Source organism: Haliotis asinina, chromosome 14 (genome assembly GCF_037392515.1).
Source record: "Haliotis asinina isolate JCU_RB_2024 chromosome 14, JCU_Hal_asi_v2, whole genome shotgun sequence".
In the NCBI taxonomy this organism is placed as follows: domain Eukaryota; kingdom Metazoa; phylum Mollusca; class Gastropoda; order Lepetellida; family Haliotidae; genus Haliotis; species Haliotis asinina.
The window spans coordinates 37,704,748-37,724,158 of NC_090293.1; the positions used below are offsets into that span (position 1 = coordinate 37,704,748).

Below are 19,411 nucleotides of genomic sequence, written 5' to 3' on the forward strand. Positions count from 1 at the left end.
AGACTGTTTATTGACAAGTCACATTGATAGATCACTGAAAGTTGATCATTTGTAGACCAGGACACCGATGATGTTGAAGAGGTCGTTCTTCAGTGACAGGAGGCGGGGCTGTCCAGTATGCTCTGATCCTTTTGATAGAGAGAATACAGACAGTTAATTTGGAGATAAACATCATGTGTTGGCCAATTTCTAGGTGTTATTGAGTGTTTGAAGCACGGGAATGCATTTGGAACCAACGACGTCAACCTAATACCATTTGATCATGTTTTTCAATCAGATTACAGTGACTTTTGGTCTAAAATCTCAGTTAATAGCCTTCAAAGATAAAATATTTAATCACTGGTTACCTTAATTGTTTGATCTTTGATACACATGTGAAAGAGCCTGACGTATATTATATTTATCAGAAACAAATCCCATTCAGGAAACTTCATCTCAGTTAAGAGTCTCAGAGATCGAGTATTGGGTGTAACCCTGAAGTGTGGTAACACAGTGTTTTCTTAGCAATTTGCTTGCACTACTTTGAATTTTGCTTTATCAGGAATAGGGAACATTGAAGTTTTGCTTTCCCAGGCTGACAATGGATTAAGTACTCTCCTCAAGGTTAGTGCCAAATGGCAGTATTAGCAGGATTAAGTACTTCCCTCTGGCTGGTCATTTCAGTGGTTACACACACCATTTTGTATTTCATTGGTCATTGTAGGACTATTCTTTATCATTAAACAAATTGTAATATTCATATTGTCTCAAGTTTAGATGTGTGCTGACCAATTCGAAGTGTTTGGCAGCAGGGCTTTAACTCCCAACACAGGTCAGCTCTACCCCTCAACTCAGAGGGTTGTACCAGTTGTACAACTCTCAATGACTACACCATTTCTGGTTTCTTGTCAGTAATATTGTAATTAGCTTCTTGTGACTTCAGACTCTTTGCTGCGCTAATTCCCTGCAAACTGACCAGTACGCCATTTAGGACAGGGGTTTCACCATAACCCTCACTGGCACCCGAGACCCATATCATAATACATTTCAGTAATTTTCTTTGCACTGCTATTTTGACTGTTGTAAAAAAATTGAATCTTTTTTGTTAAGACAGATTAGATATTCTGAAGCGCTTATATTTACCTCATGCCTGTATATAATATAAGTAACCAGCAAGTTTCTGGTGTACTGTTTGAAATGCTTGATAATAACTGCTCACCTGAAGATGGAATTTCATGGACTTTCTAGCACTGAAAATAAATAAACATAAACAAATCATATTTTCTTTCACCTGTAATTGTAGTCTTTCATCTGTTCATGTGTAGTTATTTAAGAGAGAGAGATCATTCTTATCAAGCTGTATAGTCTAAAATCATGTTGATTTATATAACTTCACCCTCTTCATATCTCTCTCTGATAGGGAGATGTGGTCGCTACACAGCTAGTTCTGGACTACAGATAGCATATCTGAGTGGAATTGAAGCCCAACAACAGACTCAAGATGCCTGGCAATTCAACAAAGACGACATCTTAACCCTTACTGGTTCAGTGGTATCCGACAACAACTACAGAGGCATTGACATCCTTCTCACTTCACAGTGGCCTCAAGGTGTACATAAATATGCTACTCCTCCCCAGGTACAAAGTGTTTTTACTTTAGAAGTTATTGGTCAGCATCAGATATATTATATTCAAAGTTAACTTTGCTGATGCCAAAAGTGACTTTTTACTAAATTTGAAAATTGTCTCAGAAATATTTGATATTCGAGGTAAGTTCATCACATACGAGGGGATGTCAATAAGTTTTGAGCCTTGCATAGAAAAACACAAAACACTGGTTTGAACCACATTTATTTTTCAACATAGTCCTCTTGTGACTCAAGACACTTGTTCCATCTTTTCTGCCAGGCGCTGATGCCATCTCTGTAGAAGGTGCCATTTTGGTCCTCAAAACAAGCCTCAGTAGCAGCAATAAGCTCATTATCATCCTGAAATCTATGACCATGTGTTTCTTGAGATTTGGGAACAGATGGTAATCACTTGGTGCCAGGTCTGGAGAGTAGGGGGATGCGGTAAGATTGCGTACCCACATTCCTGGACAGCAGCGGCTGCAACGCGAGAGGTGTGTACTGGAGCATTGTCTTTATGTAGAAGAATGCCACGTCTGATCTTGCCCCAGCACTTCTCCTTGATTGACTGTCGCACTTGCCTCAACAAGTTAGCGTAATATTCCCCATTCATTGTTCTTCCTTTTGGTAAGTAATCTATGTGGATGACGCCTTTGCTATCACAGAAGACTGTCGCTATTAGCTCCTGCACTGATCTGGAGGCTTTGAACTTTTTCGTCTTGGGAGAAGTGACATGTTTCCATTCCATGGAGTCTTGTTTGCTCTCAGGATCATAGTGGTGGATCCAGGTTTCATCACAGGTTACTAGCCTAAAGTGAAAATCTTCTGGATTCTTGTTGTATCTGGTTAGCATGGAGTTGCTTATGGTGACCCTTGTTTGCTTCATTTCAGCTGTAAGCATTCTTGGCACCCATCTTGCACACACTTTAGACATAACGAGATGTTCATGAAGAATTGTCTCAATGGATCTGTGTGAAATGCCTGTGGTCTCCTCTAACTCGTGGAGTGTGATTCGACGATTTTCCAGCACAAGTCTATGCACTCTGTCAATGGTTTCCTGACTAGTGCTTGTTGTTGGGCGACCTGGACGGGGGTCATCTTCAAGACTCTCTCTACCATGCTTAAATTCATTGACCCATCGTTTGATGGTAGCAGATGAAGGGGACGACTTCCCATAAACTGCTGAAAGCCTTTTTCAATGTTCTTCGCCGAGTTTCCATCAAGAACTAAAAACTTAATTACTGCTCTATACTCAATTTTATTCATTTTCACTGCCGTGAGGGGGTCTCTTTCTGTCAGTGTGAGCTGTTCAATAAGTTCTGAGAGTAGGATACCAAAACTTATATATCACATCAGCTATACCCCAAGGTTCAATGTCGTACCATAGGCTGTGACACCTGGGTATGAAAAATGCTCAAGGCTCAAAACTTATTGACATCCCCTCGTAAGTGACAGATTTTCGCCATCTCATAGCTGTAGCTAAATTCAGCAATAAAACAACATACTTCATATATATTTGTATTAACCTGTCTCCTTAATGTTTGATGGATTGCGAGAAAAAATAAATAGCTGCCACTGTTTAGTTCACCAAGTCAGCTCAGAGTTGTTCGTTTGTGGAGACGCTGTCTGAGAAGCTTTTGCATCATGTGTACATGCAGTGTGTGGAACAGAACAGCAATCCAACTGACCCCTTTACCTTGATGAAGTTGGCTGGACTCAAATGTGAAACTGACGGCTTCCTTTCACAGAGACTGTCAGTGGATGCCCTTCCTTGGCACAAACAGCATATATCAAAAGACATGATAGCATGGCTCGCTGCTTTTACTATTGTCTCTGCCGTGGCTGTGGCTTTGACTCTGAGGTCCATCCATGATATGACCCTGAACATGTCCAGTACGTCATGGAAAATTATGCTTTTAAACTTCTCTGGAATAAGCCCATATACAGCATGAGATGAATTCCAGCCCAAAAACTAGATCTTGTTCTTTTTGATAAAGCCAGTGAAGCATGACAGTCTGGGTAATGCAGAAGGCTGCAGTGTTGGAGAGTCTGCACATACTACGGGAAGTTCTTGGAAGGTGCAACTAGGCAATGTTTCCTGGGAGAAGTCCCATTCGCTGTCTGGGCTACGTGTAGAGGGGGCGAGGGCCCTGAGCTGATGATGAGCTTTATCAGTCTGACTGTGCCAGGATCACCCCAACCCTTTCTGCTGCATTTTCATCTTTAATCTGTAAAACACAATAATAATAACAGTAAGACCAACAGACTAATCAACTGATATTGTGGTCTGTCTTGCTGACATGATTGGCACATGTGCCAACTGAGTAGATAACTGTTATTTACAAGATGCCTGCATGCAAAAAAATGCTGAGTGTGGACTAAATCACTACTGATGTATGTTCACAAAGGTGAGGTTCTCTACTGGTCATGGAAGAATGAAAGCTTTTACTTGTCAATGTAGACTTGTCTTACCTCATTTTTGTCTATTTTCAGGTAGGATTTTCTTTTTAACAAAAAATAAGCCATCTGTGTGTTATATTCCTATCTAGCATGGTGGCAAAAGTGATTTTAAAATGTTGCTCTTTTGGAATGTGTAAATATTTACACATGGGTATGAGGGTCTGCCTTTTTAGAACATTCCTAAATATGGTCATGGGCAGTTATAAGTGGTACTGATGTAAAATGAAAATAAGAATATTCATAACCGATACTCAAGAACTCCACCCTTCTATGGCAACCAAACAGTAGTGGCCAACAGCAGCAGTTTTGGAGGCACCCACTCCCAAGGACACTCTGCAGTGCCAGTGCTTGCCCCACCCCTGAAAAGCTCTAGACATTAAGGACTCAGAACCGTAAAAAGTTGTAGGTCCTTATCAGAGAATGTATGGGCCCTGTTTTGATACGAAAACAATGCTCTTGGAGCTACATTGCAGTGCCAGTATGCTTTTCATGATGTTGAGTACATAACCATGGGAGCTACAGTGCAGTGCCAGTATGCTTCTCATGATGTTTACATAACCATTGGAGCTACAGTACAGTGCCCGTATGCTTTTCGTGATGTTTACATAACCATGGGTACTACAGTGCAGTGCCAGTATGCTTTTCATGATGTTTACATAACCATGGGAGCTACAGTGTAATGCCAGTATGCTTTTCTTGATGTTTACATAACCATGGGTACTACAGTGCAGTGCCAGTATGCTTTTCATGATGTTTACATAACCATGGGTACTACAGTGTAGTGCCAGTATGCTTTTGATGATGTTTACATAACCGTGGGTACTACAGTGCAGTGCAGTATGCATCTGACTATCTTTACATAACCATGGGAGCTACAGTGCAGTGGGGAGCTACAGTGCAGTGCAGTACGCTTATCATGATGTTTACATAACCATGGGAGCTACAGTACAGTGCCAGTATGCTTTTCTTGATGTTGACAAACCATGGGAGCTACAGTGCAGTGGGGAGCTACAGTGCAGTGCCAGTATGCTTTTGGTGATGTTTATATAACTATGGGAGCTACAGTGCAGTGCAGTGCAGTGCAGTGCAGTGCAGGATGCTTTTGATGATGTTTACATAACCATGGGAGCTACAGTGTTGTGCAGTGCCAGTATGCTTTTCATGATGTTTACATAACCATGGGAGCTTCAGTGCAGAGCAGTATGCTTTTCATGATGTTTACATAACCATGGGATCTACAGTGCAGTGCAGTGCAGTATGCTCATCATGATGTTTACATAACCATGGGAGCTACAGTACAGTGCCAGTATGCTTCTCATGATGTTATATAACCATGGGAGCTACAGTGAAGTGCCAGTATGCTTTTGATGATGTTTACATAACTATGGGAGCTACAGTGCAGTGCTAGTATGCTTTTCTTGATGTTTACATAACCATGGGAGCTACAGTGCAGTGGGAAGCTACAGTGCAGTGCCAGTATGCTTCTTATGATGTTGACGGACAGACAGGTCTAAGAAATCCCCTCAGAACCAGCAAAATGTAACACAGACAAGTCCAAAATTTCCAATATTATGTTTTGAGCAGAGAGCAAGGTACAGTGATTTACAATAGAGGTTTCTAATACAGTGCAACTGTAATTGGTCACAAATATGATATCAACTCTTGGTTTACAGTGAGTAACTGTTACACTGAATGTTACACAACGAGTGGTCAGGTAGCGATTATGCAGCAGTCTAGCACTGACGAAAAGGTCTGTACTCCAGTTAATCTTTAGGATATTTCTCTATAGGATATTTCTATAGGCACATATCCATGCAGTATTGCTTGCTGAAGGCGCTGGTATTTGTTTCCCTTGATCATTGGATGCCCGTCTCAGCGTCACATCGTATAAGCAATCTCAGCTGCCCGGGGAGTATAAAACTCTTGCTGCCACTAGGCACACCGAATTTATTGTGGCTCTAACGAGGTACCCAATTCAAAGCTGGGTGGACTGGGAGACATAGTCACAGTACTTTGTCCAAGTTTACTGCACGTTGCTGTACCCGCAACTAGGTGCATGCACGTATTCATGTAGCCACCATCTGATCATATACCAGCAGATTCATGGGTTCTTTTAAGTGCACAGGGTTGTGCACTGCACACTTGGGAAAAAGAGTCTGCACAAAAAGTTGACTCCAAGGTTTTTACACCCGGTCACAGGTGGGCTCAACCTCGCTGGATCACTAACCTGGCGCTTCAGCCAGCTCACCCACCACACTCCCCCAGAGCCGTGTGTATCGGTGTCATCAAAACAACAACCAGCCTTGTATATACACAGTCACTGATTCTTGAATATTAGAGCGCAATATGACCATCGAAATTAAATTAGAACCTTCTCATAGTCTCCTGTAAGTCAACTATTAATGAAAACACATACTCAATGGGGGATAATTCTAAACCACTGCGTTAAATGCATTCTGCTAAAATTACTATTAGCACTGAACTGAATTATGATATGAAATGTAACTAATCACTCAAAAAATAACTATCACTCAAAATACTAAACAATGTAACCCAATAATAATTATTAGTTAATCAATTTACGGAAAATACACTCTCGTAGCAAGACAGACAGACAAAAGTTTATTCAACATTTCAGGCCATGTAACCCATAGTACAGCTGAACTGTTAAATGATTTTTATTGCACAGTCACATGGAAGTATAAATACACATACTTATATTACTGTCTGATTTCAAAAATCTTGTTATCCCCCTCACGCCCATGGCATGTAGTGTGGGAGGATATAGTCAACACCTCATCTGTCTGTCCGTCCATCCATCATTTTCTTACAGGCTCATAACTCAAAATCCATCCAATATTTTAGACCAAAATTGATTGATATAATAATCTGAACCTATTGTTGTGCCTTTTGCTATTAACAGATTTTTGGCATTTTCATTTTTATCCCCCCCCGGCATACCTCAGAAACAGTTCAATATTTTTAGACCAAACTCGATAGATATAATGATCTCAACCTATAGTTGTGCCTTTTGCAATTTACAGGGTTTTGGCATTTTTATTTGTTTTGTTATTCCATGGAACGTTTTGGTGTTAGTCTCATGGTGAGGTGGGCTTCGTTTCCGGAGCATAACTCAAAATCCGTTCAATATTTTTCTGCAAAACTTGGTAGATATACCAATCAATGGTGCCTTTTGCTAGTTACAGGTTTTTGTGATTTCTTCGTTTCTCGGTTTCCATGGAAGTGTTTTGTACTTAGTCTCAAAAGTGAGAGGTGTGTTCCGTTTCCGGAGCACAACTCAAAAACTATTCAATATCTTACAGCAAAACTTGGCAGATATTTGAGGCTGACCACAAAGTGGTGCCTTTTGCTATTTACAGAGTTTTGTCATTTTCAATTTTCCCAGATTCCATGGAAACGATTCGGACTAAGTCTCAAAAGGGAGGGATGGGCTTTGTTTCCGGAGCACAACTCGAAAACTGCGGGGTCAAATTTAGGTATTCTTGCCAGACTAGACTGCAAGGCTTCAAAGACCCAGTTATACTGATATAGTGATGCATCTGCCAAACGATACACACATTTCTGTAGTTTCCACAGGACTCCTTTCAGAAGACTTTCACTTGGGGGTCAAAGATAAACATCTCTGGATAAAGTTGAGCCCTATAAGAATGCTGTCCTCATGTCTGTGGAGCATGGTGTCAATTATTATTGTTGTGCCATAATGACTAGTAACAGCTGTATCGATTCTGTTGAACATGTTGGAGCATCTTTTGGCAGATTTCGTTTCTCTATTTCTTCAAATCATATGGCAGCCAGACCGGCTTTTCTCGGAACTTACTTTCAGAGTGCATATCCAATTTGTAATGTATTTATGTCCATCATCCTAAACTGCATCAAACACAGTCTCTTTCCAACTCTGTCGTTTGGCCCTCTTAGCATTATCAAAAGATACATTGTCAATAGCACAGACGTCTTCCTCTTCTTCATCATGGTGAACATCTTCGTCGTGATCATGAGAAATGTCCAGTTCTAAGTCACCTTGCTAATGTCAACAGGTATTGTTTCTACCTGTTGACTTGCCAGCTCGACTCAACACTTTAGTTAAAAATATGTTTCCTGTCCTTTCATCATGAAATTTCATGAAATATCCAATGTTTCGTCTCTTACAGTATTTGTCTTTTTCCTCTTCATAATCATGATAGTCTTCATTTTCTTCATCATCTTTGACGGCTTCTGGTTTCAGAGTCTCTTCTTCATGATTAGTCTCTTGTCAGTATTTTACTTGTCAGTATCTTTCTGCAGTTGATTATGATGTACATTTGAGCTGGTGTACAGTGTCAGTGTTCTTATGATGATGACTACATAACCATTGAAGCTATCGTGCATTGTTACTATACTTCTTATGATACTGATGTTGATATTTATTTCAGTGATTGTTACCTTTACAGATGGAAGCCACAAGTTCCTCACTGATGATTGCAGAAGCTGCTAGACTCCTACAGCCCAGGTATCACTTCTCTGGCATGAATGGAGGATTTTATGAAAGACAGCCATACAGGTAAGAACAAATGTTCTATTTACATAATCATGGCTGCAACTATCGCATGACCTCACAACATCCCTTTCTGCACTAACACCTCTTTATGTCTGAATACATCACACAGAACTACTGTTCAGCTTCCCAGACTTAAACCCAGACAGATCAGGAGAATTTTTCAATCATGTTTAGGGCTTATGGTGATATTAATATGGACTGTGTCATCGATGATTTTTTAAACATGATTATCACCCATATGGTAAGTCATAAAGGGGTTCTATAACAAACTGTTATGACACATATGAAAATGTATTTTATTTAGTGTGGTTACAAGCATTATTTAAGTTTCTGTAATGAAAACGAAAATACATCAATCTATAAAAATAAGTAAGGAAATGCGTCTAGTAGCTAGGTCTCTCGAGGATGTAAACAAATATGCCATCGCCTGTAAAAGTCATTGATTTGGTCAAAACTGACGGACAATTGGTTGGAAGAGTTGTGGATATAATCAGGAGATTGAATACCTTCAGCATGTATCTTGTCAGGACTGCACAGTGAAACGGTTATTGGCTTTAGCTCGTGACAGGCCAAAATTATTTCACTTGGGACATAAACTTGATATGAAAGGGGAAGCTCATTTCATATCCTATTATTACACAGTGCCATTTAGACATTGGTCAGATGTTACATATGTTAAGTTTGGAATAGCACTTGGTTAGTAAAGTACAGATTCTAGTATGTGTTGTTGAGTCAGATTCGAGATTTGAACCCACACAATCAGTGTCAGGCACCTAATCACCAGCACACAAAGTCAGCTGCATAAGTTGCACAGCCACCACTGACTCAGCACAAAATGTACAAGAATCTGTACTTAACAAAGAAAGTGTAATCCCTAATATAAGATGTTATATGTCTTAAACAGTCTATTTTCTATTTGCTGAAGCAGTCTCAGAGGACAGCACCTTCATCAGGAAAACCTCCCAGATTGTGGAAGTCAGTTCTTACTTACCTATCTTACTGTATCATGATTTACTAGGATAGAGAAATGAAGCACATATTTTAACATCAAAGATCTGCTCTGTGGGCTTCAATGAATTTGTCCTTTGAATTAGTAGTGGTACTGTGGTCATTATTGTGTCATGATTGTGATGTAGTTATTGAACTTTACATAACCATAACTTCAAGCAGATATGTTCCCTGTTTAATTATCTATCGTTTTGTACTTTGAAAATGAAATCCATAGGTGTCCATTTCATAATTTTGTATGCAATTTCTCAATTTTGTTACTTTTACAGATGTTTGAAGTTAATTGAATTTTGTTCTATTCAGCCTTTTCATTCCATCCAACAGTGAGGTGTACGCTATCCACTTCTCAAAAATTACAGTATGGAATTCATTTAGATTACATATGTGCTTAATAGGGACTCTGTTGGTGTGCATCTCAAATTTTGATTTTGTATTTTATTTATTTTTCCAATTTTAATGGTGTGTGAACTTGCATAAATTTTATTGAATTTCTCTCTGACTATAGTATTATAGGAAAGTCTATCCTCTTCTCCACAAAAGCTGTGCAACAGAATTGATTGAGCTTCTATGTGTGTTTCACTGGGACTCTAAAGGTGTGCATCTCATACCTTGTTCATTCAGTTATTTAATTTTGTCACTTGTACAGATGTTTGAACTTAGTTGACTTGGGTTCTATTTATCCTGTTCATCCCATACAACAGGGGCTGTTCTTTATCCACTTCTCAAAAAGCATGTCACAAAACTCATTTAGCTTGTATGTCTTTAATTGAAACTAGTTTTTGTATGTTTAAAGATATTTGAACTCAGATAAATTTTGACACTCAGTGTAGGGAACTCTATCTATAGCAGCGGTGGCATCTGTGCCCCTAGACACAATATTTTCTGTTTTTTATATGTTTCCGTTTTCGTTTTTTCTTTTTTCAAAATAGCAGAAAATCAGTCATTGTGGCTAACTTCAGCTGTATGTTGAATTGAACAAGCATAATGTCTGCATTGAATGAAAATTTGGTCAGTTTATCTCTTAAAGTTTGGAGATGTTGAGGTTGAAAGATTTTTATGTGGGGATGAGCATCCTCAACTTTATGATTACAATGAGTTCAAGAAGCAGTATGGCAACAAGTGTGAAGTGTTGTAAATGGACACTAATTCCCTGCTGTTCAAAATTCACATGGAGGATGTGTACGAGGATAAGAAGAAAAAGATGCACCTGTACAACACCAGCGGCTACCTGAAAGACCACCCAATGCACGACACCATCAACAAAAAAGTTCTTGGCAAGATGAAGGACGAATGCACTGGCATGCCTATTGCGGAATATATCGGTTTGAGACCCAAAATATATTCAATCAAGAAATCAGACCATAAAATCAGAAAGGCAAAAGCAGAGGTTTTCAAATGTTTTGAAAAGCCACTGGCCACAGGGCAAGTGACTTGAAGAAAATAACTTGTCCTGATCAATTTTTATGACACAGTACGTGATGTTAATATGTACTGGACTATTTATCGAAGAGTGATAATTTCACTCTTTACAAGCTCTCTCTACTTCACTAATATTGTGAACTTAAATAGCTGAATATTGAGCAGACATGAAATGAAATCTTAGATTATTCGCAGTTTGATACCATAAGTGGAAATTATCTAGTAGTCCACAGACAAGTAAGATACCATTATTTAATTGCCCAAAATGAAAACTGACTTGTCCCAGGTGTTGAGCGATGGGATTTTTAAACCCCTGAAAAGGTGGGAAAAAATATGTGGTGAAAGAACATATCAAGCATACCAGGTTCCAGGAAACCCTGTTGAAGACATGTTCTTTCAAAACACAGAATGAATTGCACTGAGAAGCGAGAGACACAGGATATATGTATTGGTGATGAACAAGACGTCCTTGTCACCACTGACAAGTATGGACACAGGCATATTGAATAAAATAAATGAAAAATAAAATATTAAAATGGCACAATGTAAAAAAAATATCTGAAAACATTTGATACTGCTCAGCTTATCATACACGTCTGTCAATAGCTGTCAGGAAGGTGAATCACACGTAGGTTTCAACAGTCCTCCTGGAGGTCATCTCATTAGGACGTTCTAGCGAGTGGAGTGGTGTTTGCAGCTGAATGAAATGTAGCTCTCAGCAGTCCTTTCAGGGGAAACGATTTATCATGAATCCTCTGCGATAATATGATTACAATTACAGATTACAAATTGTGAAAAAATTTTGTTTGGTTTTCGCGAGGAAATCTTGTTGGGCATGTAGCCTCCCTTGTTCTATGAACTTTTTTTTCTCATCATCAGATGGGTCTATACAAGATTTGGCTAAAATCTCTTGCTTCATTCCAAGGTATTTTTGGTTTTGAGAGAAACATGCAAAACTCCTCCTTGATCTTACTGTCCTTGAGCGCTATGTGTTGAACTTTGTTTTGGCTAGAATTCTACTTTCATAGTTTTTCGTCACTTTGCATTACGGTCTTCCAGATACATACTTGAGTGCTGATCCTGCCAACCCTGCCATTCTGGCCGTTATTTCGATGCCCACTGCGCCTAATCCCATGCCATTTGCCATCAGGGCAGTGTCGGCACTGTCCACGAAATTGACAGCCATGTGATGTTTTCTGTGCAATGCTGTCCACATGTCCCGATATTCTTCAATTTGCTGTTTGATTTAGCATACCTGTTCCAGACGAAATCTGTTGTTTCCAGCATTTTTGCCACATTGTTTACGACCGGGTACAGTCCCATTCTGTGCGTGTGTGTATCTACTCTCATATGAACTCTCAGTTGGTCCTCCATCAATGTCGGTGAATGTACTTTAAGCTTATGAAATGAAAATGTTCAGATAAAAAATCGGATATGTCATGGCTCTTAGCATGGTCGAGGGGCAACGACCTTGAATCTTGTCCATCGTGCTCAGCTGATCGAGATGACAGCACAGTTTGCGGTACGGAACAAGATCAGGTAAATCAGGTTCCAACAGTGTCTGTCGGTTGTATTATTTCATTTGACTTTCGAACGTTTCAAAGAGCGTTTTCCTTGTATGTTGTCTAACATGCCCGTGCTGTTCGAGTGGTTTATTTTGAGCTCAGCTCACAAGGGCTCGAACATTTGGCCTTTCAAAGAGCACATGCTGTAGTAGATGTCCATTATTTGGCTGTGTTCGGTGTCGAGGAAGCACTTGTTTTTGTGTTCGCAGACATTGACATTGGCAGCAAGGTAACCACCTTCAAAATCACTAAGAAGGCTCAAGCCAAGGGCAGATTAATTTTATAATTTTATGTGATTATGGATGCGCATCTCAACGTAGACAATGGAAGATTTGTGCAAACCATCTATTCATCTGCCTTTCAATCCTCACTGTTGGATCAGTCTGGTCAGACTGGTTGCGGCAAAATGACATTCGCGCTTGGCCTGCTGGACGGTTACTGTCGAGATGCGTTGGACCACATCATCATCCTCTGCCCAACTGAGTGTGAGCAAGACGTACTCGGACTACAATCCCGATAAAATTCACAAAATGTCTGTCGAAGAAATCAAGAAGATGTACAAGAGATACTTAGCCAGACTCGGCGCCGAAATGATGAAAAAAGCAGATCTATACCGTACTATCGTCATTCTTTCTTCCCATTATACCAGAACATCAACTTTACCTGTGGAAATATCTCGAGAAAGATGCATTCATCAAACATGCTTTGTGCACCGTCACCTGCTCTCTGTGTCACATATAAACATGATTTGGGATCCAGTGATGGTGGCAATCATCATGGCGAAGCATTGTTGATTTAAAATTCAATCACTGCCGATGAAAAATCAATTAGAAGTAACCCCTCGCATCATGATAACAGTCAAGAACATCGATGATGCCATGCAAGAATACTACCTGCTCACCAGCAAACTACTTGAACCTCTTGGTGATGCACCCACCCTATCTCAGTATTATGTGCCTTTCAAAGCACAGCAAGATTAGGGAGCTAATCTTCGTGGCACTGAGTTTAGCCGCAACTGTGTTCGTTGCCAAACAGTTAGACCAGAAACATTTTTATATACGTATCTTTAATCATGTGACCATGAACACCTTTCAACTGCAAGTACATGCTTCTTTGCAAAACCGAGACCTGCCTCAAGAAATGGATTTCCGAGTATTGCACATTTTTTATTAGTCTGAAAGTTAAAAAGCAAAACATACTTCACACACCAACAATCTACTACAGATTTGACTTTGTATCATGCAAAAATGACAGTCCTATTAAAGATTTCACCTTGCAGCTGAATAAGCCATGAAAATCCTATAAGAGATTTCACTCACAGCTATTTATAGCAGCAATGCTCACCGTCTGAGAGCTGAAAACGATTGCCAAAGGATGCGAAGTGAGTGGTTAGTCTTGTTTGAGGAAACCTCAGCTGTTGAAGTTGCTTGACATTGCTCATCAACGAACCGAAACCATCTCAAACCACTGTCAAAAACAAAGGCAGTGATTGCTTGAGGTTAGTGGTCCATGCTGTTTCTGGCCTACATGCATTTTGAAGGGATCACAGCGATCATGCACAGGATCAGCTCCCACATTCACAAGCAGATTTGTACTACCAATCGAACCATGGCGAGAAGAAACAATTTTGCGAACTGTACTTGCAAGGCTTCAAGTGAGCCTACCTGGAATCTCACCGGAAGGATTGCCAAGGCGTTGGACGGTCATTTGTCCGATTCGACATGCCCAATGACAACAAATTTCATGCCTTTCGTCATCTATATCGACTTCGTTGTATGTCTTGCCAACAAACAATAAGCCAGGGGAAACAAAAAGCCAGCCAACATTGAAAAACGTGTGCCGATCTTGAGAAACAAAGTCGCTGTCCTCAACCTGTCCCAACACCTGATGTATGATTTCTACTACAACATGTTGAAAAAGCAGTAGAGCAACAGGTGCGAAGAGCTGTACACGGACATGGATTCCCAGCTGATGGAAATTTGCACCGAAGACATGTATGAGGACATGAGGAAAAACGTGCATCTGTACAACACCAGCAACTACACTAAAGACCAACCTTTGCACAACATCGCCAACAAAATAGTGCTCAGAAAGCCTCTTGCCAACGAAATCATGAAGGCCTGAGGTGTGAAAAAATATGTGGTGAAAAAGCACATCAAGCACGCCAGATTCAAGGAAGCCCTGTTCAAACACCAAATAAACATGCTTAGAAGCCACGGACACAGGATATACGGACTGATGAACAACAAGACCTCACTGTCTCCCATGGACATGAAAAGATGGTTTGCCATCAACAGTCACCTCTTGCGCTTACAGACACATACGCATTTTGAACAACTGAACGCTCACCCTCACATGGCGTACATACATCAATGGAGAAAATTTATTACAGCCTGTGTGGGTACTTGAAAGATGCCATCCCAAAGCTCGCCAAAGCCGTATGAGTCTCGGAAGAGAAAGCCGAAGCCTGGTTCCAAAAACAAGCCATCTGGCAAGTCTACCTTCCGCCGCCTCGATACATCCTGAGAAGAAAGTTCGACATTTTAACACCTACCAGTAATCACGTTCACCATGCCAACCTGTTTCTCCTGTACAACAGGGTGAGACGCAAAACTTACAAGTATATACCGCACTTTGGCAACGTTGCCAGTAGCTACAAGAAAGTTGAAGCACTGGAACATATTTGCAAATAGTCACTTGACCTGGCCTGCCTTGTTGCGAATTCATCCTGGATGCGAGTTAATGGCCAAGCATGATGTCCAGGTGAGATGAGGCATGGTGGGAGCTCACCGCAGCCAAACCATCATCAAGTGATTCAAACGCTCCTTAGCCAAATGCCTGTTCTAACACCAGTACAACAGGAACAAAGAATGGGTTACATGCTTGCCACGAGTGGTGGATGCCATCAAAATCACAAAGTCACCAGACTCATGGGCAAGAGACCCATTGAGGCCAGCAAAATGAAATCTGTTGAATCATCACTGGCGATAAAAGAGAAGAAAAACCATTACCAGACAGCGCAAGCGTTAGGTACTTGTACCAGCCGGGTGAATACGGGAAGACAGCAGGGAGACATAAAAGGAAACAATTTCGACCTGTTCGACATCAAAGACAGCAAACTTAACTTGTACTGCTTGAAAGACAGGCCGCCGAGAGCATTCATCAGAGAGGAGTTGATGATAGTACCTCGCGACACAGTCCCTTACACATCACCCACCATGTGATATTAACTCTCTGCTCTGCTCTGCTTGCTCTGACTCTGATTGTTTCTCACTTCAAAGTCGATATCTGAAAAACTATTTGTCCAATTTTAACCAGTAGTACTATAGACAGTGGTGGAACAGAATAAGGGCCTTCCCAGAGCCTTAATTTTTTAAATTACTGCTCAGTGGAGGACCTGGTCCTGTTCCACCACTGTCTATACTACTTTAATATACACAATATGGGAACAGGAATTCCCATATTGTGTATCCTACTTCATTAGTATAGAGTATGTCATCAGCATGCACAACTTCTAAGTGGTGTCAGGGCAGTGGGGTAGCCTAATGGTTAAAGCATCCATCCCTTACACTGAAGGCTCAGGTTTAATTCCCCACATGGGTATAATGTGTGAAGCCCATTTCTGGTGTTCCCCTGCTTTGATATTGCTTTAACTTTGCCTGAGGCAGAATAAAACCATACTCACTCACTCAAACCAAACACTGGTCTATTTGTCATGGTAGTTAACATTTAGTCTCTGTCTTTTATAGTTGCTTTCATTATTTGTGTTCAAGCAGACTAACCGTTGGTTCCTGAAGATATATTTTATAGTAACAAATTAACCTATTTAAATTGAAAAGAAGCCTCATTGAACATCAGTGAAATGAAGACTTGCTTCATTTAGCTTTGCAAGTAGCACTAGGCATTAGGGAAAGTATGGTGGTTCAAGGACTGTGAGTTAGACTACTATATTTTGTTTCCAGCACCTCAAGGAAGTATGAAAGGATGGCATTTTTTGGCTCACGAGGAAGAAAAAGTCATGAGAGATTGAATTCTAAATTTTCATTTACAAGTTCTAAGCTTGTACAACCAGAAACAGGCTTAAGACAAAAGGCAGTCAAGTGTTAGCAGTTTTAAGTGTTGTCATTGTTCTTTTATGTGATCACACAAACACTTCACCTGATTCTAAGCAGTTGTTTGCTATTTACCTCACTTTCAATAATTCATCTTTCAGGAACCATCAAATCCTTGCTGAGAGTAGCACACATGTTACCAGATTTATTGGACTTGCAGCTGTAGGCAATTTGAACAAAGATAAGGTAGGACACTAACTTTATTAAGGGGTAAGATGGTATTTTACTCTTATATGAGAACTCTTTGTCATACAATGATGACAGAGCAGGGCTCAAGACATATTGGTGTGTGTACGGATAAATTATATGCATGATACAGTAGGAAATAATTTAGAAAACATAACAGATGCGCACCTCAGCAATGGTGCATGGTCTAAGAATCATTTAAAGACATTTGTCTGGGAAAAGTATTGTTTAGTTGTTTAATGACAAGAGTATCAATGTTGTGCATATGTGAAACAAAACACTGATGCTCCATTAATTTCCATACCATAATTTCCTCAAGTACTCCAATATAGAAACAAGAAAACATTGTGTCCAGGGACACAGATGGCCACACTGCTGTAGGAAGAGTTCGCGACACTGAGTGTGCTCTGGTGATTAATTTCTGCAATATTAATGACATGGTCGATTATAAAATAAATATATACAATATGTCCAAGGTAAATACTTATATGAGGTTCTTGAGAGGCATTTAGATGTCGGTATTCTAATATACGACAAAACGTTATGGATGTCAACTTCTTCTTTGTTGTTTTCACAACGTTTCTGGGCTATTCCTTTCCCTTCGTCAGGTGGATGCAAACTATCAGTTAAGCAGGATATATATACTAGTAATGTACATGAACCCAGAGTGGTGATTTTAAGCATGTGTGTACAATTAAAACATAGCAGATGAAAAGAGGATTAAAATATACAAAAGCTGGTATGGTGTTGTTGCAATGGATTAGTCAATAGAATCCAAAGTATTTGATTGTTATACAATAGTGGGGGGATGATACACTAACAATTTACAAAAGCTAAGACACTAAGAGTGGGATGATGCTGTAACAGTGGATTAGCTGATGACCGGTGAAGCCTTGAGGCTAACTGATTTCCCAGGCATTGGGTAGGTAAACCCCCTGGTCTCTGTTCATCTGTGGGGCTAATCTCTTGATGTTGATGGCTTCTGAGAGTTTGCGTCATTGCCAATCATGGATGTTCGATGCTATGATTGTTGTTGCTTGCCAGTCAGTGGAGTGCGACGGATTGTTCACAATATGTTCAGAAAGGGCTGACTTTAGATCAGATTTTTCTACTGAAGTTCTGTGCTCATTCAGCCTAATGTCAATGGGGCAAGATGTCTCTCCCACATGAGTCATTTTCAAAATATGCCAACATTTAGTTCTCATGAAATGACAAAATGAAATGATTGAAAAGTTACTTTTTCATTCTTTAAATAACATCATATGCTATTGCTCTTTCTAAACATATGAAAATTAGGCCTTAAATGCAATTATTTAAAAAAAAATATGTTGTTTTCTCAAATCACCAAATTTACATTTCTTTCCCATAACAACACTTTAGATGATGTAACATATTATAAAAATGATATTTCTAGCAATATTGTGTGACAGACATAAAGATGAGTTTAGATATATGTATATCCACATAAATGTTTGAATTTGCATGGATTTCTTTGCTTAAATAGATTTGTATGTATACTTTCTAGAAATCACACATAGAACTAAGTTTCCATTTGGGTTTTTTGTCGGCAAAACCTCACCCAAGAAAATATTTTATTACATTAATGCTATTGAAAACATTCCTACGTCTTGATGCAGTATATTTAAATCAATATGATTATTTAAAACCTTAAAAAAAATACAAAAAATATTGTTGTGGGAAAGATACGCTTGTTACAGGAAAGACAAAAAATGTTGCTTAACAATCTGTTTTCCACATTAAATAAACATCAATATATTGAACCAAAAATGTGAGTTTACACTGGTTTACACCAAAGAATATATTAAGATATATGCATATTTAATAGAAATATCCTGTGTAACTGCTGTTTTTCTTTACCATAACATACACGTTCTTTACAGAAACAGAATCAATTCTTCACTGTAACAGTTGCATTCATTGTAGTTAAATCGGCATGTACATCCAGCAAATGCTGTTAATTGCACACACATACGGTAGAGAATAATATTGGTAAGATATTAGTAAAAACTTGAACATGATAATAATAGTAACAGATATATTCTTTCCCGTAACAATTACCATTCTCTACTCTAACAGTCTTAGGAGGAAAATATCACTTATCATCTATTTTTCACATTGTATAAACATAATATATTGAACTAAAAGTGTGACAGGTTCACACCTAATAATATTTTAAGATACAAGTTTATGATATACATAGTTCCTGTTTAAACATGTGATTTTTCTTTCCTGTCACAATTTTTTGTGTTACAGGAAAGAAGTACATCAACACATTACATTATGAGGAACTTAATGCCCCCTCAAAAAAATTGAACTTTGCAAGTTTCAAATGTTTCATAGTTCAAATGCAATCATGGAAACACAATTTTGCAATATTGTACGTGTCAGTGCAACAGTATTGTTACAGGAAAGATGCTTAAAAAATGTTTGCTCCAAGTCCTAATATTTTACACCCTTTCCCCCCGCAGCTCTTAGTCA

General features: G+C 39.4%; 1 protein-coding gene across 1 annotated transcript in view; it reads left to right on the forward strand.

The window, feature by feature from the left end:
- The window catches only part of LOC137261524 (CWF19-like protein 1), a 261,199-nt gene that overhangs the window by 79,223 nt on the left and 162,565 nt on the right, over positions 1-19,411 (forward strand). The window contains exons 5-7 of the mRNA XM_067799283.1: positions 1,400-1,617; positions 8,516-8,625; positions 16,828-16,912. Coding sequence (XP_067655384.1) covers positions 1,400-1,617; positions 8,516-8,625; positions 16,828-16,912 — 413 coding nt within the window. The remainder of the gene's footprint in view (positions 1-1,399; positions 1,618-8,515; positions 8,626-16,827; positions 16,913-19,411) is intronic.